Source organism: Tympanuchus pallidicinctus, unplaced genomic scaffold, assembly GCF_026119805.1.
Source record: "Tympanuchus pallidicinctus isolate F22 unplaced genomic scaffold, pur_lepc_1.0 scaffold31, whole genome shotgun sequence".
NCBI lineage: Eukaryota > Metazoa > Chordata > Aves > Galliformes > Phasianidae > Tympanuchus > Tympanuchus pallidicinctus.
In genome coordinates this window covers 3,247,861-3,271,229 of record NW_026294749.1, presented here as the reverse complement: position 1 = coordinate 3,271,229, position 23,369 = coordinate 3,247,861, and the positions used below count along the sequence as shown (strand labels likewise).

General features: G+C 35.8%; 1 protein-coding gene across 2 annotated transcripts in view; it reads right to left on the bottom strand.

Moving 5' to 3' along the window:
• Nucleotides 1-23,369, bottom strand: part of EXOC2 (exocyst complex component 2) — a 131,015-nt gene that overhangs the window by 69,801 nt on the left and 37,845 nt on the right. For both annotated transcript variants that reach the window (XR_008209953.1, XM_052697562.1), the window contains exons 7-11: nucleotides 15,333-15,413; nucleotides 11,376-11,521; nucleotides 11,196-11,277; nucleotides 10,639-10,741; nucleotides 7,043-7,161 (exon numbers count right to left, since the gene is read on the bottom strand). Coding sequence is in view for 1 of the 2 variants with exons in the window: in XM_052697562.1 (XP_052553522.1) it covers nucleotides 7,043-7,161; nucleotides 10,639-10,741; nucleotides 11,196-11,277; nucleotides 11,376-11,521; nucleotides 15,333-15,413 (531 nt within the window). In the remaining variant the exon portion in view is untranslated. The remainder of the gene's footprint in view (nucleotides 1-7,042; nucleotides 7,162-10,638; nucleotides 10,742-11,195; nucleotides 11,278-11,375; nucleotides 11,522-15,332; nucleotides 15,414-23,369) is intronic.

The following is a 23,369-nucleotide window of genomic DNA, read 5'->3' as shown; positions in this document are numbered from 1 at the left end:
ACCTCGAGCTGTGTCATTTGTCAATGTGATTTTGCACGGCAAGTCAAACAGCAGTCATTACACAGACTAAATGTATATATACAGCATGCATATGAGCAAGATTAAGAAAGAAAAAGCCTCTACAGATGTGCAACCAGGTGAATACAGTTACTGTATTCTTTCATCCATTATGTATCTGGGAGTGGATTTTCTCACAGGCCACAATGGTGAGGGAAGGCTGATCTATAGCCTCCGGACGCTCAGAAGGGCGGCCGACTTCCTTACCACCCTTAAACACCTTTGAACATTTTTTCCTGCGCACAGCGGGCCCTTGTCCTGTGCTGCAGCCTGACCACCCACTGTTGCTTGTTGACCAAACACACGGTGCCTGGAGCCTGCACTGACACAACCAGGATAAGATTCCTTTCAAGGACGCCGCAGAGAGAATTTCAATTTGTCTGGGCAAGAAATTAGGCGAGCAGAAGAAATTACCTAAAAATTAACCTGCTCAGCAGATGAATGACTGCATTTTCTTTTTTCTTTTTTTCCTTGAGAACCCTTTTCTTACTAGCATTACTAGCAGCGTGTGAAAATTAAATTGCTTCACTTTAAGGAAAGAACATTCTGGGAACACATTTCAAAAAGCTTTTAATTTAATTTTATTTTTTTAATCTTAAGGCTAGTCTTTGTTATCCCAACTGTAGAATTAAACCATTTTTTGATTTACCACAAAAAAAGGGCAACTGGGTATACTGTTATTTTGAGTGGTGTTCTAAGTATTTCACAACCCAAGGGTAAAACTTATCGTCAGTCCTGCAGGCCAAATACATTGAAGCAGAAGCCAAATACTTCAAGCTCAGTGTATAAACAAAAGTGATGTCATTTTACTACACTAGCTCCAATGGACACTATGATCTTCAGTGACTTTGAAAACAGTTCGCTTCTACTTCATTTCCTGTGTAATGATTTAAAAGATTCAAGACACCAAGGTAAAATTCTGGCCAGCGAATAGACAGCTTCCTTTAGCTTCAGCAGTACCCTTTTTTTCAGCTTTGCTTTTAAACTACATGTGCTTCTTTTTAATCACAGTATTTAATATCTGTGGGATAGGTTCCTAATATTTAAAGTACTGGATAAAGAGCCATGTCCCCCTGCAATTCCCAACAAAAATCTAAACAACGAAGTTACAGATACAGGTGGTAAAAGACAAAAACAAATCTGGCGTCAAATTTTGTACTGATTAATTTTTAAAATTTAATTAATAACCCATTAAGGGTTTGCTTGACATCTGCTGTCAAAAGAGTGTTTCTGCTACGGACAGGGGATGTAGTTTAGACACGAAATGGTTCCCAGCTGTAAGAAGTCTTCTTCCAGATGTACAGTAAGCAAAGGCAATGGAAGAGAACCAGCTGCTAGGATAACAAATTGAAAAGGCCCTTTTGACACAAGCCTTGCTGGTCTGTCTGATCTAACAAAGATAGATCATTCATTGCGTGGCGAATAGAATCTCAGTGTGGCACAAAGACAGACCAGTGCCGTGCAAGTATCCATCTCCCCTCTTCACACTACATGTAACTGCTATTAACCTGGCACAGAAAACACTTGCTTGTACAATACTCTGAGTGCTGCAAAGATTGCATTCTTTCAGCAGTCAGAACAACAAAAACACATCACTGTGACTGAACTACCACACTTGAGTATCAAGAAAACTACCTCCACACTGGGAACATCAAAATGCTGTATGTTTTGCAGCTTGAACGGCAGTAGAAAGATCACACTGCCATTTTGTTAGTGTTACCATGCACAGGTTTAGTTTCTTAAGGTTACTGACAGTTTATATATAATTTTGGTGCATATATCTCAAAAAGACCAGTTAGAAGATGTTTTCAGTCACTTTGAAGATAACTGAATTAAAGTCCCTATCTATTTTAACTCACAGGATCACGGAACCTGTCAGGCCAATATTGAAGTCTAAGCAATATCCACTGGCCACACAGGAAATGGTCCAACCTCCATAGATTCTTTTTCTGGTACTCACAGTATGAATCTCATTGCTTGATTCATTTTGGCTAGCTGCCTAGTGCCCCAGGCAGATTTTCAACTAAACCTCATCTATTTACATTTATTTTCATGTCATTTTACATTATTATATCCTCCAGGTTTCCTGTACTCCAACAAGTCTGAAAAGCATGAACCATACTAAAGATCTAAAATAATGCCCAAAAAGTAGGGGAATTGCCAAATAAAGTTTAAAATTACAAACATAAAAATTTTTAATTGAAGGAAACTGTTTCGTAGCCAGATACCAGGTCTGAAAGTCCTCAAGCTTCTCCAAGTCTTAGTTCAAAGCTCAGAAGAAGCAACTCAGGCTTTAGCCAATAAAAGGCACAAAATACTACTAGCACAATTCAGTTTGTCATCCACATGCCTCTTGCTAGACATATTAGAAATTCTGTTTTGAGTGAGCACAGTGCTTCTCTACGCTAAATTTTATATTCATAGCCATCAAAAGTATTCTTTTTCCTTTTTAGGAAAAGTTTTAGCCTCATCTCCATCTCCCTAACAAACAACTACGTATGAAGTAAAAAGCAGCAAACCAGCTTTATATGCTTCTTCCAGTGGGCAGCAATAGCAGATAGCAATCAGGTTTATAAATGGACTCTGTCACTGCTTCAGGAAATCACTTCATAGCCATAATAAAAAAATGGTTCCAATAACAACAAAAGAACACAAGTACCTACCCCATTAGCAAACCAGGCACATTGAATAGAAAACATACAAATCTTTGTATTTGCAAGCTGCATTACATCTGTAGAGCTAGAGCTCCAGGCAGCTGCATGAGTCCATAGCTGCATCTTTTATGAAAGAATTTAAGTATTCAAGAAGACTGCTTTACATATGGACACTACCATCGGAGTTCTGTGACCTGGGCACTGCCATACTGCTTAACGTTTCCACTGAGTTTTTGCTGTTGGGTTTCTCTCTTTTTGTCCAGGCTACTCATATGCCAGAGCAAAAGAAATTTTCCTCTGCTGTCATACGTGCATATTCACTCCTTGCAACACCTGGGTTTGAATTTCAACAGTTTCTCATAATACAGTCATCTTTTGTGTGCATTATTTATTTCACAAATGAGAAAGTGTGTTATGGTTACGTGGGGTAGGAGATAGAATAAAAGCAAAGATGTGTGAGTAACAACTGCCATATCTGAGTATGTAATGAAGTCCACATAACTCAGGACTAATGAAACCAGTGGTGTTTAAGGCTGAAAGGGAAGAGTATATTAATATCCATACACAGATATTCCTCAAGGGAAATTTTCTCCAAAATGCTAACACAGCTATGAAATTGTTTGTACATTTGACTTAAAATTCTTATCCCACTTAGACCTTTGAAATAAAAACAACCAATAAGCTAATGATTAGATTGCTGTGCATTTTGCAATTAGTAATCGTCAATTAAAATCAAAGGAAAAATCTGATTGAATAATTTGCTGATGGTAGTTGATAGTCTTAGAGACATGCTGACAAATTATCTGCCAAAATTTAGCAAAGCCTTATATACCATTCCAGTTTTGGATGTAACACTAGAACAGGCTGGATTAACTGATTAACTAAAAACAGAATTTGAAACACACGGGACTTCTGCTAACACCAGAAACAAATTCCAACAATGATCACCAAGACCATTACAGCACTGTAAATTTGCAACATTTTCTTATGTTAAGCTTCATTAGAGATTGTACTCTGTTAAGATACTTCACATGCCTACAACTGTAAGCATTTTCTACAAAATGCAGTTAATCTCTAATAGCAGACTTACACAGAGGCTGTTCTATTCTTGTTTTACATGTGAGAGTACTGCTGAGTGTCAAAGATTTACAGTTAGAGATGTAAGTATATTTCTACTTACTTTATTCTGGTATCTACATATATATTTGAAGTCTAATTTGCAGTTTTCTGTCGGCACTTTCAACTGTCTCAGCATATGTTGGCTCACTCCTTACCTTTGCTTGGGACAGCCTTGAAAATACATTAACAAGAGGGCAGTCATCAGACAAAGGTAATGAACCCATGAGGCATAGAAAAGTAAATTTATTTCTTGTCAATATTGGAGGTTTGTCTTGACTGTCATTACCAGTGGCCCAGACAAGATGATACAGCGACACAATCTCTTAGAGAAGATAGGAGTAGATCCTATTTCTGTGTATGAAAAAACTATATATTAAGTCGCAATGATCATCCTCCTGGTAGTGTGTAAATAACATGGAATGCATTGTTAGCTTGTTATCCATGAGTATATTTGGACCGACTTCTCTTCAGAATGCATTTAGTTTTGTTGTTTAGCCTGTTCAGGAAATAATTGCAATGGTACCCATCCCTTCCTAAATGCATCATGACCCACAGATAAATTCGAGAATGTTTGGTGTCTCACAATTCGCCACTAAACTCTGGTCCAGGAATGTTAATAGAAGACTTCTCCATGTAAGAAAAGCAAAGGTTCTTGTCTAATTCCAAATCCATTTCAGGTAGTAAAATTCATCATGTGTAACAACTTAGAGCTCTGGTCTGCTTTGAAAACTAGTAAGTCAGCAGCAAAATTATCTGGCACAAACTCAACTGAAAGCTGAAAAATAAAACAACATCTGCATACAGATGCATAAATAGATACAATCTGTTACTCCACTGAAGAGTTTTGATTCAGCCAGCTTGAACCAACAGGCTCACAGTCCGCATAAAAACAGCTAATATCAGCCACAACTGTTGGGACACTCAAGGTGGGACTATTCACATATTCTAGCATAGACCATCTGTTAGAAACAAAGTACATTATCCATGTTGAGGAGAGAAACCTAGAAAAATATCTAATGCATTTTATCCAGAGACTGTCAACATTATGATCTACCTCCTCTTTCAAGTGCTTGATGTACAAAACCTTTTCTGGAAGCGTATTTTAAGGAGCAGGCTAGTCTGAAAATTTACTACTGTTACGTCTTAAAAACAACTTCTCAGTTTATAAATACATAAAGCCCACTTTGGATTTCAAATTGATTTGAGTCCTCAAAGTCATGTGAAATCAATTTGACATACGAGTGAAAAAACACTCTTATCCTTCTAGAAAATTATACATCAGTGGAAGTAGATGAAAATAAATTCCATGTCTCAGATCACAGTCAGCACTGTTCTACTTGGCAGTTAATACCAACTTTTCCAAGTTTCCTCTTTGCCTTCTCCCCTCTGATGTATGTTAAAATTAAAGATCCATGGAAAGAAGAAACCAAGATTAGCAACTTTCCTCTGCTCGAATAGATACTGAATGGGGAATACCATGAATCAGGATCAATTTTTGAGTGTTTTACAATGTGTGCAAAAACTACATCACTAAGGACCATAGAAAAAGATGAAACTATTTAAATGGTACTAGCTCTTTTTAATAAAAGCTATACAATATATTTTTTTCATGCAAATATTAACTATTCATACATGCGTTTACTGGGCAGACAAGTTATGCAAATTCCTCCATCTGTGAGCCAAACAAAGCTGCTAACATAAGAAGTTCCTTTGATATTAAGGCTGAAGTAAGCAGAATTGTTGCAAGAAAAACACCAAAAAGGTTAAGATTTTCAAGACAAGCCAAGAAATTTATGTCCATTTTTTGATTAATTACTGCAGCACGCATATCAACATTATGCAGACTACTACAACAAAGAAGTCACAAGTATTTAACATTTTTGTCCCCTTATTTTTTCTTTTTAATAAGCTAAGAGATTTCTGTATCATGTTTTGCAGCTGAAAGGAGAAAAAGAAAACTTAGAATCATCAACAGTGGCCGTTTTCATTTGTTAGAGTTTTGCCCTTGACAGATATATACTGCAGGGCTGGGTCTCTCAGGTTTTCAAGAAGGAGGAGATATGGTGAAGTTTTTGGAAACGAACTGGATTTTGACTAAGAGTACAATAAATCAGCCTAGCATTCCAGCTGGTACCACAGCATTCAATAACGTTTTATAGAAAAGAAGTATGTGCATTCTGTAAGGTACAACTTACTGACATCACTGTCACGTTAAACACCCTGTGAACCCTATACCTGAAGTCATAATCTCTGCTTAAGAAGAAAGTGTAAGCATCCTGCAGCAATTAATTTTACAGCACTTATCTGCCACAGCTCTAAGTAAAATTCTTGTGCTTCTCAGAAGAGAATACCTTTCTTGGTTTGGGATACACAGCAACAAAACTAAACATGGGAATTACCTACAAGCCAACTCAGATTCCAATAAGCATACTCATTTCAGGAATATCAGCAAACTTGTTAAGATTTCTTGAGAAACAACACAGTATTTTCACTTTCTAGTCCAGGTTCTAGATTTTACTACTAGAAACACCAGGTAGTCTCCTGCCTATTCCCTTTTGAAAATACAAAGATGTGATGGATTATGACTGGGAGCTCAATTGCTGTCACACCTGTAAAGCATCTATGCGGGTACATTTCTGCAAGGAACAACACTGGCAAAACCAGACAGAATACAACTAAGTATTCATATAGCTTTTAATGTAAAATGGACAAACTGAATGCTTAAGATAACCTCACAGGTCTGTGCCTGAATGAGAAGAATCAGTTTGGAAATTGCACTGGTAAAAAAGAATAAGAGAACCCTGTGTTACCATTTACTGCATATCAAGAAATAATACTTCAACATATGGTACTTCAATGTCCTCCATAACCATACACTACCAGCATACTGTATGAAGAAGACATATAAATGGTGGATTTCATGTGACCTTCTAGTAGTATTTCCAGAGGACAGTAAACCTGAGATATATGATTGAAATTTAATGCTTTTCCCATTTAAGAAACTTACACATTCTAAGTCAAACAAAAACAGGATTCCAACAGATACTTTCTTTTTACAATAAAGAAAAAAAAATTCAGCTTTGTGAAAAGCTATCAAAATTAAGCAGAGAACAAAAAAAAAGTATAATTCACACACTATAACTTGTCAAAGAAAAGGCAATGCCAAATTCCTAAGTGTCAAACACATATATATAATAAAAACATATCCTTGCCTTTTTGCTCTTTAACATAGCTCTCCTTACAGTTGTGCATGAGCTGTAGAATCCACTGATGCTGAGCACCAATGCACTGCCAAGCAGGGTCCCCAGGCGCATGAAGATCAGAAAGATATCTGTAAAATCCAGTCCAAAAATCACAGCTCTGACTTGACACACCAAAGGTCTCATTAAAACAGAAATATTTTTATATATATTTATACACATATACACACACAAATGTATAATTTTAAAAATTCAAGAACTTGTACCCAATGCAAACGCAAACTCTGCATTCTTGCTTCCTAATTTAGTGAAGCAAAATTTCAGCAAAAAACCCTTATAATAATAAACAAAAGCACATATATACTGAATATCAGATTAATATGTATTTTCTGTTGTGTCTCTAGAAGTGTTCTCTGGTAACCAAGACCTTTATCTGTCAAAGCTGCAGATCAGTATTTCATGTTTCACTTGAAACCACTGATGACATCTCAAGCATATAAAATATGGTGTTTTGCTCCCCACTTTGCATGTCTCAGTTGGAACAGGCAAGTACAGAAGGAATTAATTTTTGGTGGCTCATTAATCCTAGCATGGATGTGCACAGGCAAATGTAAACTAAGCTCCTGGTTGTGGTTTTTTATTTTCCATTAGGATGCACACACACTGTGGTAGTGTATTTTATATGTATACATATATATACATACACACTCACATACACAGGTTGCTCCAAAAGTAATGCCTCCATGTCACCACTGCTGAAATGCATCTCCCACTGCCTCATTGTGCTCACACCCACTGTTTGCTCTCCAGAAATACTCAGGAACATCAATGAATGTCAATGGGTGCCATTTTTTCCCACACGGAGGAATCTAATGACACACCTTTATGTCATGCTTTCATGCCCACTTCCATCTCAGATGCCATTCTGTCACACTGCCTCTCTGTTGCCCTCTGTCTTTTGGCAACAAAATTGGTGGGATTGCTGTACACCAACATCTGCTTCTGAAGCCACAGGACAACATGAAAACCAGGAGTCATCATTTTTGGAGCTGCCTGCATATATTATCTTCTACGTATATAGAGTAATGAAAAGGATGAACAGGTTGCCCAGGGAAGCTATGGAGCTTCCCTCCTTGGAGATACTTCAAAGCCATCTAGACATGGTTCCGGGTAGCCCAGAGGGTGCCTCTGCTTGAGCAGTGGCTCGACCAGATGGTCTCCCAACCTCAACCATTCTGTGCTGTCTGACAGGGGTTCTTAATTACTGAAAGTAAAAAAACTCAAACATTCTGTCTTTGGGGGGAGATGAGTATCAGAAGCCAGCTGTTTTGATTCCTAAGAGAACACAGAAGCAGTATAATCTAATGTATGGCATTCATGACTACATGTACTGTCAAAAGAGTATTTTCAAAAAAACAGCAGCTTCTCTACTATTTCACGTGCTCCGTTATATTCTGCATTAAGGAGACACAGGACAAATTCAAAAATTCAAGATGCTCAAGATGAAGTACACTAACTTCTCTGAAGCAGTGCAGTGAATGTTTAACTCCTTCACAGAAGTGATGTTACTATAATAATGCCTAAAGTTAATTAGGACTGCACTGCAAAAATTCATCATCCTTGTCTGCAGTACTTTCACAAACAAAATAAACTGTCAAAGTACAACTGGTGGGATAGATGGGAACATTACACAACCAACCACTTTGACAGGGTGGTATTTATAAACTATGAGCTCAAGTCTTTCCTCAACATTTAGGGGGACTTTAGTCATTGTTTAGATACAAAGTTAAAAAAAAAAAAAAGAGTACCACTAGCATTGGAAATAATGCATCTCCTTGCTTGTTCAGTGATACATTAAACAGTTTCTGAAAAGTATAGCAAAATTACCAGTGTAAAGGATGCTGTAAAACAAGGGGAAAATATGGACTGAAGCTTCATCACGAAGTCTGTATACATACATATGTGCACACACTCGTGTACACATGTCTATACACATATAGATACATATACATTGAATATCTGAGGATTGGTAAAAGCACAGTATTTCAGATCTTGCCCTGCCTTAGATATTGGCGACATACAAAAGGAACACATCAAGGAAGGAAAAAAACCTCTAAAAAGTAGCAGTTTCTATGCAAATTATTTTACAGTTAGGATTTTTTAAATCTTCATTTAACTGAGGTGCTCACAAGTAAGCTTTCTTCATATCCTGCATCCAGGAAACTTACACTAGAAAAATCACATCAGCATCATTAGAGTAGTGAATTTAATTTAATGGATTTTTATGTTGGGCTTTTTAAAATTTTTTATCACAAAATTATTTCAGATTTGTATACTTCTTGCTCTCCTGAATTACACTGTTCTACACTTGGAATACATCTGGTTACATTAACAAAGTTTGCTTTAATGTAGACAGGGATAGTCTCACAGACTTGATAAATCTCAAGATAAGGGGCTGAAAAAAAACCTTAAAAACCAGAACAAAACAAAAAACATGCACAGAAGCATATACAAATCATTCTTCTAAAGAATCTGCAGATGAGTTTGTAAGACTTGGCTTAGATAAATAAGTTATTTTTAAGGTTTTCAAGTCAGAAATAAACAGTCGCCTTTTTCAAGACACACAAATGTTTAACGCTACTCATCTTAAAATGTAACTCTAACAAATATGCATATTTACACAGCACCAAGAAGAATGAGAAGGACTCCACCTAATTGCACACTGGTCACTGTCCTCATAAACTAATATAAAGTAAAAGGGCAGAAGACACCAGCGCTCCTTGCCTGTGAAATTGGGTTGGGTGAGTACAAAAAGCATCGAAGACTTCACACGGGTGTCAGATTTCTAAGAATGCCACATGCACATTGCATCTGATCTACATCTTTTAAGATAAGTGAAAAACTCACTGAGAATATCAAGCCACACTGGGAGCCCTACGAACACTCAGGGCTCAAAAGCCTGCAAGTAAAGTCATCAAATGTTTCAGAGCACTCTAAATTCTGTCTCCAAGGATTGTAAAGCAGGCTAACGTCTACTGCTAGGAGAAGGTCCAACCAATTCTTGTTAGTACTCCTGCCATTGGCTTGGACATAACCTATCAGAATGAGAGCAAATATAGGAATTTTAATGAAGACTAGGGAACTGGTAAACATTCATGAAATGTAAAGGAAATTCATTATTTAGAATGAATAGTAAAGAGTCAAAACTGAATTTAAATTCTAGTCTGAATTAAAACTTTTCTATTATCTGATTCAAAGTGATGCAATTTCAACACCAAGCTGAAATGTAGTACAATTTAATATGCAGTCCATTTTGAGATCTGCATTTTGTAAGTGATCATTTCATACACACCTTACAATGAGATGATTTAGAAGAAGCAATAATCTAAACATACCATCATGATTTTTAAAAATTACAATCTCAATCACTCCATAAATGATCAAACATCAATCTAATATCATTATATATTCATAAAATCATGACATAATCTACTTTCAGCTTTAGAATAGGTATTCAAACAGCCATAAAAAGTCACTACCCTACTTAAGAAACATTAAAATATACAGCTAACACCATAAATCTGAAGAAGACAAAGCTAAATGATTACCTTATATAACGCTTCTGATCATGCAGTGTTGATGGAGTTTCAAGGAGTTTATCCAACAGAAGTTCCCTTAAAGCTTCTATTCTGGTTTCAACTTCAGCATAATCTAGGGGTGAGGAGAGGAAATAAATCTAATCCGCATCTTCAGCAGTAGCATGAACTGAAAATTACATTATTTTTCTAGGGCATCAGACACTTTTGGATTTATTATGGAAAAATTTTAAAACATGAACCTGACATTTTCATATACAACAGATATGTGAAAAAAGATCAGACTTTGAAATCTTTCCAACAGTACATCAGAACCATTCACAGTCCCATTTTTAGTCATTGCAACTCTTTTTTCTCCCCCCAAAAGTCCAGTCTTAGTAAGTAAATTTGGCTGTGATTTCGTACTTTGAAGAATATACCTTGCTTAGAAGATCTGCTAGAAATATTGTTTAATTGTTCCTATATATACATAACTTTTAAGGATTCAAATCACAGCTCTCTTTAAACTACTATGTGCTTTTTAGCTTATATGTTGAGAAGAAACAGAAGTAATACAATGCATATCTTACATTTTTTGAATACTTGAACCTCTGTCTTTCCGAAGAGCGACTTTGCTTTTTCGTAGTCATTAATAACCACATCATAATCACCCTTAAAAACAACAATAAAAAACAAGTAAGAAGCATTTACACTTGTTAAAAGGCAACAGTAATTTCAGCAGAGAGAGGAGTATTTTTAAAGGTTTATACCTTCTGGATATTTCTTTCTATATTCAATGGGAGGTTGAAAAGAAATTTGAAACGCTGAAGAACATTGAGTGCATTTCTTGTCGAATCAGCTTTATCCTTGCGGCCCAGCACTTCTTGGAATAAAGTATCCGCTGTGTTACTGGCTCCTATTTTAAAAAGGAAGAATTTAAGGGAAATTAGAGCAAGTGATCGGATTAAATCATATGCAGATTTTCCTCACTTCAATGAATGGCATCATCTAAGCTTTTTAGAGAAAACGAATAATTATTGCTAAGCTTTTATTGTTTCTTCTGTTCAACAGTTTTAACATTTTACAACTGATGAAATACTATTTCAGAGGGAACCACATAGCATTTTAATGTGGTAAGACCCCTGTGCAATTAAAAACAATCACTCTTTCCTATTTCAAATGCTTAACTTTGTTGCAGATATTTTATAGTTTGCTTTGGCTCCAGATCTACATTTTTACAACTAAATTATGCGTCTCAGGATATGGAAAAAGTCACAGAAAGTTTTCTTTATTAGAAAAGTATAATTTCATTATGTTAATTAATGCCACAGTTTCCAGAGTTAGGACTGCAAATTTTGCAAACTTTCTGCATTCTCAAATTAATTCTTAAATATGATTAATAATGTTTGATTTTAGCTGAATCACTTTTAGAAGTACTGATGATTAAATTACAGACAATGGTGTGACTGAAATATTAACTGGCTGGTCACTGTAACAGAGTGAACAATTGTAGTCTTCACAGTGCATTAAAACCCCGTTAAGTTTCATCATATACAGGATCAAGTCTAGGACACTAATTTCATGCAATTACATTTCTACATTATTTGTGGACATTCTTCAATACAGAAATCCTCAGAACCTTTTATAATGGAACTATAATGCATTCTGTTTTGTAATAGAGTTTTTCCATACTTCCTGAGAGAGTAACAGTATTTCATTTATATTCGCACGCGATTATTTGCATTTTTCAACTCGTGACTTATTTTTAATTAACCAATAAAAGAAAAAAAGAACTGGAACTGTTTTAGCTTTTTTTGATCATTGCGTGTAAAAGTTTCTACATTATCTGGTCTAGTGACTATAATTTAAGCAAAGATGAAAAAAATTACATCAGTCTCACTGGGTGGCTTGCATGCCATTTTCTCCAGTCAACACTGTGGGTGGCCTGTTCATGTTAAAAGTAGTCTTTGTAAAATAATTGTTATATCTAAATAATGTTTAAACTTCGTTGAAATTTTGAAGCCCTGATGTAAAAAAAATGTTTTGTCAGGACAGCTATTCCTACTATATACCATTTAATATAAAATACTTTAACCCATTATGGAGAAATACACAATGAAAACAGCTAACTGGATATCTAAATACAGATCACTGATAAAGTTTGATTTTATTTTCCCTTGATGCTTTAAAAAAAAGTTAACTTTTGAGTTGAGTAAATACATTCGGTTTGTTTGAATTCATATGCTTCTCATGCATTCCAGTAACAGTCAAGAAGAAACGTACTGCATTCGCAAAGTTTTATTCACAGAACAATATTTCTTTAATTCAATGCCTTATCAAATGTCGAATTACTTTTTCAAAGGCAGTTAGCAACTGCAGCAACTGCACAGTGATTTCCATCTTTAGTTCAAAACTACACATTTATCTGTACAAAATTAATGAAGTAAAATCCTCAATTTAGGGAAATGATTTTACTTCTTTTCTATTTTACTTGGAAAATGAAATTATGTTAAATCAAATGCCTTAATTCAATACTTTGTTCAGAATAGGTTTCTCTTTTAGGACTTAGAAAAAACATTGTAAAATCTCTTCCTTTCTCTGCTCTTCCCAAATCCCTTCTACATTAACAATTTATCTGTTCACTAGTAATGAATAATCTAAAAGTAAACTAGGAAGTTCATGGATAAAGAATGACTGATTATACTTTCCAAATAGACAATATACTCTGTGCAAATTAATAAAAAAAAGCTCTTGTTATCCAACAGTTGTCTTACATAGAACCTGTCAAAAACAAGACATAAGAGAATTTGACTGACCTCCTGTAAGGGGCAATTCTTTGTGAAATTAAGTGCAGCCCATAGTATGCTTTTGTGAATATACGTTATGTGAGTTATTTACTAATTATATCTAGCAATCTAGCAGAAACTGCAAGCAGCTACAATCCTACCTACTGAAGCAGATTCTACTTCTACTAACTTACGACATTTCAATCCAATAATTTGGCACATTCTCTTAGCATGCTTAGGAGGTGTAGAAAGCATCTTTTGTCTTAGGAGTTTGAATCAAGCTTTCAACATCAATTGACTTTTCATAGATTGTAGGTGCATATCTTAAATGTAAATTTCAATTGAAGATTTGAAGTCATTTTTGAAAGCAGACCCTGTAACTCAAGGATTACAGCAGCACTTGAAAGCCTGTTCTTTGCAGAGTAGTAACTAAGGACACTTTTGAATGGTCAGACAAGAAACAAAGCTTTGATCCTAAACTACTTTGCATAATATTATTTACTCTCTTTAAATCCTTGTATTCCTACCCCCCTGCCTTCCACCCATCATGACTTGCAAAGTATCAGAAGGAAAAGCAGCCAATTTTTCTTCACAACAGAGCCAAACTTAATAACACTCTGAAGTGGCTGGCAGAAGTTCTTCTACAGATCCAGTTTGTAAAAGACAATCTGCATTATCTGCATATAGATTTCAGCTATCAAGTGGAAAAGTGGTTATATATTATAGATACGTTTCTCTCATAATAGTGCATACAAAAATGAGTCGAGAACCTTGGAACTGCACTTTTTTGCCTTTTTATGTTATGTAATGTCATGTAATTTTGTCAAAGGAAAAGTGCTCTCCAAAGGATCTGCACTAAGTGCTTGACATGGCATAAACACATAACTAGAGATAGCACTAGCAATTCCAGCAAATCTTTCTGTCTCCTACCTCTTACACACAAAAACATTCAGCCTGCATATTATATTTTGTACATGCAGACACACATTATCTTCTTTATTGCAATTGTGTGTGCATATAGTTGGTTTTGTTGGTGTTTTGTTTTTTTTTTTTTGAATAACTTTCAGTCCACATCATTACTGAAAAAAGCTAAAGCTGTCCAAAAAAAAAAAAAAAAAAAAAAAAAAGCCTGCTTTATTTGTGCTCCACACAAAAACACACAGAGTCACAGCTTTCTTCATACAAGAGAACAAAAACAGTGAACTTCCATGTCACTTTCTTGATTTCACAAAACAGACTCAGACTGAGTCAGCTATCTGCATGTCAGTTCTGCTTATTGATACTGCACTAAGGAAACATCCCTTCCTCTGTGAAAAAAATCACAATGAAACAAAGTAAAATTATCTTGGCAGAAGTCCCAGAATTAAAAAAGTTACTTTTTGATCTGCTGAAACACATACCAAACTGCACTGAATTCAAGCCACTTGTCTCAATGCGATCTTACAGCTAATACAGAGAAAAGAAAGTACCAAGAGTTTTTCAAAGTTTCTAAAACAAATGCTAGTTCCAAGTAGTCTAAATGATAACACAAAGTGAGAAAGATTCTGTTAACAGATCTTGTTTCTGCAAACAGTTTGTTTTTTTTTCCCCTCTTGCTCAAACGTCTTACGATCTCAGTACTTGGCTTAGCTCGTCCTTCTACGGCTCCAGCTATGCATAATATCTCTACTGTTTTCTTTGTACGCTTGTAAATGAGATACAACCAAAATTAATTTAAAGAAAATGCTCTAGACTTCCTTTATTTTGACCACTGATGGTCATGGCAAAAACTGCCACTTATTCAAAAGGTGCTACATTGCACCTAGAATAGCTACATCAAACAAGAAACAGCAAGAGAGAATGTACTGTTTTCTACATTCTACCATATTCTGAGGAATATAGTAAAGCTTGTTAGAAAGTCCAACATCCAGAAATAGTTGCTGCTGGAAGGACAAAACTTACTGTTCAGAACATTCTCCAGTTTTTGCGTCATGGATCCTTCTACTTTTTCCGTTCCATCCGCTTCCAGTTTTTGATGGATTGCTGGAATAAAGTGTCTAGTTAAAATGCAGAACATTTTAATAGGTGGGAATACATTACATCAAAGTGACACTTCTAAACATTTTTTAAAATTCAATATAAAGTGTTATTTTTCTTGTTAAACATAAAAAATACAAACGTTTCATGGCAGCAGAGCCTAGTGGAGGACAAGGCTCAGAGCCAGACACTGCAGAATTTTAACCATTACTTTAACACAGATTTACTCAACATTCTTCAACAAATCTCTAATGCTCAAGAAAAAAAGGAGGTCAGGGAGGCAAAACAATTGCATTCTGCTATCTCATTGTATAAGTATTAATCATCTAGTAATCTGGAAAGTAAGCACAATTCAAGCACAAAATAGTTACAGTCTGCAAAGCAAAATTTGTATGCTAGTCACAGTGAAAAGGAATTTCCAATAATTAAAGGCTACAAAAAATAGTCACAGGGAATCTGAGTGACCCCAACTCAGACTTTACATGTATCATATATAAAGTAATTATTTAAAAATGGTATTTCCCCTTAAAAACTTTAATTTATTAGACTATGTAAAATCCTCTACCAATCAAAAGCTCCTGTTGCTTTAGAAAAAATTGAGACTACTAAAAAGCCTCCTATCACACTGCCTGCTTGTTCTCAATACAGTAATCTGAAGTTGATCTACCCTTGAAAACAGCGATGTTGGTCACTGTTTTTAAGTGAATAATAATATATTTTAGTTCAGACCACAGACACAGTTTTGAAAATATTCTCTCAGTTGTCTCAGCCTTAGTTTACTTTGCATGGCAGGGTTTCTCAAATGAATTCTCCCATGATGAAACTTCACCAGGATACGCACTCCATGAATATGTCTAATGTACTCCAGCCGATTCCTGCAATTCAACCCACAGGATGAATCCCTACTTATTGGTGGTATGCAGATGCACACCAAAGACAAAGTGAACACACCCTTAGTCAGGCAATCCTATAGCATCAGTCCTGCTGTGAACAGTGAGACAAGGTGGCTATTCTGAAAGAAATTAGCTTTTCCTTTATGAGTCTCCAAAACTTGCTCAAAGGAAGAATTTTCATTTAAAAAGCAAAGGGGAAAAAAGGAGAAGTGACAGTTCCAATTATCTTAAATGCTTAATTGACTCTTCATTTGAGAGTCATTTGACTCTTCAAATGGATCATACATATAGGATCTCAACAAGCTTTGCTTTCATGACAATGCGACAGCACGTTCATTTTTGTTATTTAATTCATTAGAGGCAAAACAACCCAATGATCTAGATTTGGGATCTTAAGACAACACTTTAACAAATTGAACTGAAACTAACAGATCCCTGTACATTTTAAGGAACAACAACAAAGATCTATTCTACAGATCGTGTATCCTTAACATTAGCATATTATTTTATGTATGACATGAACACCACTTACCTGTAAGAATATACGCACAATTTTGTAACAAAACCACTAAGGGTTCTAATGATATTATTCCATTTACATGCATAGTTGGGTTTGTGTGCAGCCAATTGTACTCTTTGCCATTAAAAACTGAAAGGCATGTTCATTAGAACAGCAACCACAACGCAAGCATATAATTTTTAAGCCAAATGTTGCAAATACTACTGGAACTGTATCAAAGTGTAATGATAGGAAGTTAAATATTTTAAACTCATTCAACAGAACATTTTTCTGAAAAATGCCTTCTACTTGGATGTAGATTTAAGAGAAAAAGTTACATATTGTTTCAAGGATTTTTAAAATTAACTACTTTGGAATAATTAATTATGTAGCAGCAACTGCTAACTACAATCTTACTCCTGAAGGGGACACAGCTCAAAATGTCGAAGATAAAACATAACATCTGAAGTGCTATCAAAACCAGCTTTTATTGCAAATGCACACAAAATATTCCTTTAATAAGCAGACCAAGAAGTTTTGAAAGAGAATGAATTACCATGTTACCAATTTAAAAATGTTAAGATATGAACTACATGGTTTATTGTTTTTTATTTTATTTTGAAGGAACCTTATTTAGACCTGTCATGATCATTCACCAGCTCCTGAAATTTTTAAAGCTCATCTTCTCCAAGCAGTTCTCTTTCACATTCCCCTGAGATGAAAATACACAGTAGAAGCACTATTATCTCTTCTTCCTTTTAAAATGAATGTAACATTTTTCACCATGGTAGCATTTAAAGCCTGTCACTTGATATGAAGTATTTGAGATTCTTAGCTTCAGAACATTGGTGACGTAAATGTAGGAAAAACTGTCACATTAAGTCAATTCATATATGTGCTCAGACAGAAAATTATGCCAACAATACAAACAAAAAACAGAGTATAAAGTTTTAGAGAGGTGAAAAGCACTATGGAGTACAGATAAAGGCATATTAACAGGCAGGATAAGCCAACAGAGTTTTGGACCACTGTCTAAAATAAGGTATCTTTGAACATACAGAATAAAATGTGTAGAGCTACCTACATTACTCTGTGTGCACAAAAAGGGAATTGCTGCATTCCTTTTATATCTTTAATATATTACTTTCTCCACCTAAGCTATTTTTACACTTTGTATTCAAATTTCGCAGTAAGTGCATTCATACATATGGCAAAGTGAGGTTACAAAAAAAAGTTAAGTTTTCAAAGTGAAAAACAAAGTACACGTTCCTTCTGTGAGAATCAGACAAAACGTCTCTGAGTTAGACGTTCAGGGAAGCAAAACACTATGCAGTCAAGGAAAATACACATAGATGTAATCTGATTGGAAGGAACAAAGAGATACTCAAAATGTCCTTTTTTTTCTTAGACCACGTCCATGTAGCAGTGGGCTGCTGCTGCCTAGGACAGTCCCCTTCAACACTTGCACCTACATCCTTTGCTGGATCTACCAATCACACGGCTGTAGTGCAGGAAAGGTGAGACAATCTGGTGGAAAATTAACTTGGTAAAGAAAGGAGTTTTCTTTATTTATTAGTGAGCTTGCCTAATCCTTGCCGTGGCTGCACTACTGCCATACCAGCAGAGAGGAAGGAGCACAGGGCTGATGGAAAGCCAGCTTATATTTTCCACACTAGCCACTTCAACTGCAGTTTCATTCTGCAGGCAGTGATGAATAGACAGTAAGAAGGGCTCCCTTTGGAGGCCTAAAGAAAGGAGGGTTGGGTAGGATATTTTTCTTGAACTACTAGTTACCCTTGTCTTAGTTGGATTAACAGTAGGAAACCTAGGACAGACTGTTTACCATTACTGATAAATTTTACTGCGAGTAGCACAGAATAAACGAGCACAGGATCTGGTCTAGATGCTCCAACCAGAGCCAGAAAATTAACTGTGTTTTGTATTACCTTTGCCTGAATGGGCTTAAGTTGTTCAGTTAAGTAAGAATATTTAAAGACTTGCAAGCTTCACAGCTACAGCAATATAACTAACTTGTAACAGTGAAGAGACAAGTTTAGAGCTCAAAATCTTCAGCCTATAACTACATTCTTCAAATCGGTTATTTTTTTTTCCCCAAAACATATGCAAAGTTCAGCCTGGCAAATAAACGACAGCACAGGCCTTGCAGTAAAATAAACTAGCAATTAATTTATTGTTGCTTGTGTTGAAAACAATTTTATTTAATCTAAGGAAGGATACAGTTTACTACTTGGCAAATGTAAATCTGTAGCAAATTAAACTACGCTTCCAAGGTTATACAATTTCTGACTCACAAAAGGCATTCTTGATTTACTCATTAGATATTTAAAAAACATACTTTGAACTAAACACCAAGAGTAGTATTCTAAAAACATCTTCAGTCTAAGTCATCTCAAAGTGACACACATGCAACTTTTCTACCATTTTCTGATGAAAGGAGGTTATACATGCACTTAGCATATCTGAAAATCTAACCCCTTTGCACAAAAGTATGGTTAAAGAAGAAAAAGTACCCAAAATGTACCAAAGGTTTTCAGTCAGACACAGAAAGAAAAAAAAAAAAAAAAAAGAAGAAAGAAAAAGAATTGACAGAAAGGAAAGACTGACTCAGTAAAGTAGTTCAAAAGATCTCATGTGGTAACCATAAACAATTTGGCACCAAAGAACAATAATGAAAGGATGAAGAACACATGTTAACATGCTTCCAGCATTCATGGCAATGACTGAACGCCTTCGGTTTGCTTTTTAGAAGGATGTAACAATTTTCTGTAATTTGAACAAAACAGTGTCATTGATGAGGACAGCACACGTACATAGGATAAAAACTCCTCTGAACAGATTCAACAGGAGTGTATATATGTAGTGCATAATGCAATACTTAAAGATAGCATGTCAGAAGCAGTGGTAATACATTAGTTTCTTTAGGTTTACATAATGAAAAGTTTGTTATTCTGGCCAATAGCCTGTACTGCTAAGTATAATTTTTTTCAGAGAATTTCCAGATATTTTTGTGAATTATAGGGCAAACTTGGCCTTATTTTGATAAACACTGCTAAGCCAAGCCAAAATTACAAAATACTGAAGTAAAGGTAATATTCTCTTTAATTGCATTTTGTATTTTGTTTCTCTAGCATTTACTTTCTCAAGTTTAATTACACAACACAACAAAATTTCAAAAGATTAAAAAAAAACAACCACAAAACTAAGGCACAGAGCCAGGAGGGGAAGTTTTATGCAAATAAGTGACCAAATGTTGTTTAACAACAATGCGAGAGAAAAGTTAACAGACCTCACAGAGGATTATATATAAGCAAGTGTGACATTTTCAGGCAAATACTTCAAAAACAGACCTCAAAACAGGGTTTATTAGCCATCCTTAGATCAACTAAGATTCAAGGACTGGACCCGGGCCCACACCAGGATACTTGACAATTTTAGAGCATGAAAACTGCTATAATCTTCGTGTTCCTCTTTTGGAGAGGGTCCAGAGGAAACCAACAAGGATGACTGAAAGGCCTGGAGCACCTCTCCTATGAAGATGGGCTGAAGGAACTGGGCTTGTTCAGCCTGGAAAAGGGAAGTTTGCTAGGAGCCCTCACTGAGGCTTTCCAATATTTAATATTTATAAACATGAGGGAAATCAACTTTTTTCATGGGTAGATAGTGATAGAATGAGGAGGAATGGTTTTAAACTAAAGGAAGGTAGATTTAGATTAGACATCAGGGGGAAGTTCTTCACAGAGAGTGGTGAGGTGCTGGCACAAGCTGCCTCTCCTCTTCAGTACCTTTATTGATGACCTGGATGAGGGCACTGAGTGCACCCTCAGGAAGTTTGTGGATGACACCAAGTTGGCTGGAAGTGTGGATCTGCCTGGGGGTAGCGAGCCTCTACAGAAAGATCTGGACAGGCTGGATAGCTGGGCTGAAGCCATTGGCATGAGTGTCAACAAGGACAAATGCTGGGTCCTGCACTTTGGCCACAACAACCCCAGGCAACAACCCCAGATTCACAGAACACAACAGACAGCTAAAAACTGTCATGACTTCATCTATTTGGAGGAATTCTGCTAGTAGTTACTGTTACCAGCTTACTTCTCTAAAAGTATGAGCATTTACCATAAAAACAGGTACAGGCTTGGGCAACAGAAACTTTCTGTGGACAGAGACTATTCCTATTTTTCACTTGTTCTAATCATACTACCTTCTTGCTTGAGACACTGAAAAAAATTGTTAGAAAATGCTGTGCTAGAACCTTACTTTTTATGAAGGTTATGTTAATAGAAGAATTCATCTACTGCAGAAGTTCATTCTAGGTATTGTATAAAGAGAAAGCACCCATTTGACACTAAACTACCTATCACCATTTACTTCTTTGACAGGAAAACCTTTATCAGGTCATCTTTATCTCAGTAGGCATTGCTCATTGCAAGCTCATGTTTTCCTTGCTATGTTTAGCATTGCAGTAATAAGTTTTCAAGAAAGAAACTGTAATGAGAAACAATTCATTTTCCCATTGTGCCTAGCTGATCAATAATTCCCATAAACACAAATACAAAATATATGGTAATGAGAGTGCAATTGCTTCTTATTCAGCATACATATAATGTGGCACAAATATCTTAAGCCTTCAGACATGAGTACCCCTTGGAAAACTACATGGTGAACTCCTGAGCATATCAGCTATTGTTTCATGGCTACTCAGAGGCAGGACCTTAATTCTTAAATCACGTAAGCTGCATCTACTGTTGATCACATGCACACACATGAACTGTAACTCTGAGGTGGGTGATGTGCTGTCAGATATACGGCATACACACAGTGTCCAAGCTTATCACAGGCTGCTTGTTTCCACAGCCCCACTCTTTCTTGTTCTCTACAAATTTCCATATTGAAAATTACCAGGAATAATTGTTCTTACTCTATGAAACCTATATTCCATTGCTTGAAGCAGGAGGGAGATGATAACATAAACAGCAATGCCACACTAAAAACACTGAACACAGACATATTCTAGCTTTCTAAATTCAGCTGTATGACTCGGGTGCTAATCATGTGTTTGAATTTGGTTTAATCAAATGCTTATGTCTAAAGAAATACTGAATTTAAAGCTCAAATTCGTTGTAGATATCCACACTTTGAAGAGCACACTGCATTGTCTTTATATGCCAACATGAATGTTATACTGGCACGTTTCTACGGAATTGGGCAATTAAAGTGGCCATTATTTGTTTATTTATTTATTTTTTACTGTCACTAAAATAAAAAGAAGCACTGCAGCCTAAGGTTTCTAAAGCCCTTTTGGAGAAGTACATTCAAAGTAAATGCATTTTTTAGCTTTCCAGACGATTCCACAGGATTCATAAGCAAATTGGAACACTATTTGCTTATGGCAGTAAAACACTATGTCTCTACGAGGATATAAACAGTAGCGCTTTTAGGAATGCTGCTTTCTAGGCTGCAATTAGAATTACGGGAAATAAATCAGCTGAACTCTGTGATGCTGACAAGTGGGTCAAGCTGAGGTGCCCAGTCCCCCTCAGCTCAGCTTACAGCTCCCTTCAGCTGATGAAACAAACTTCCTGTTGAACATCTCTGCTGCGACACAATCACTGTCAAACTGTCAGCTAAGCTAGCAGACAGTGAGACATGAGGATCTGATAAGGCAATTCTATTTTCCAAGAAATTAAACCAAACAAACAAGGCTTCTGGCCTATTCAACCGCTTATTTTCTTAACAAACCCTTTCTTACATGAGTTCTTATATTTGCTTTGTTCATAGAGTATGAGTTAAAAAACCACATACAAACAGAAATGCAAATAGATGAATATGAAACCGTAAAACAAGTGAGCTCTCTACAAAAAGTAACATCCTATACCAACAAAGCAGAGAGAACGAAGAGAAATAACAACACACTGACTCTGCTACACAACAAAATCCCACAGAGAAATGGAACTGATCTACAGTTTATAAGGCATAGTCCTTGGGAAAGAATCATTCTAGGGTATCTGGAGAGGAAAACTGAATGCCTAAATTCTTCCCCATCAACATGTTCTCTTCAGAGAACATGTAATATCTTCCCAAAGAAATTGAATAATTACAATTAAAAAAAAAAGATAAAACAACAACTGAAATCGAATCCCAGGCAGTTCAGGACATTTAAACTTTACTGGAAAACTGACAGAATGGTCTTCCCTTCAGACACTTTCCATCTGCAACAGTTCTATGCTCAGCAACAATGAAAGTTCATCAAATGGAGGCTGTGCTCCTAGCAGCATGTGACAAAGTCAGCTTACAGTTTTCAAACAAACTAATATTGATGTAGCTTTATGCAGATACAAATTCTAGGGGCATTTTTCTAAATTACAAAATAAAACAAATTCACCCTTGTGTGCGAACAGAATAATGGCATGATATTATCTTGTAGAAATACTGTGTAGTCAGAATATATATGGAACTTTTAATTAATTAATTCTTTTGCTAAAGAGCTTGAATTTGATAGTTACTTGCCAAGAAGGTATCTTGTTTGCTCTTCTTTTGATTTTGTTTGTTTTT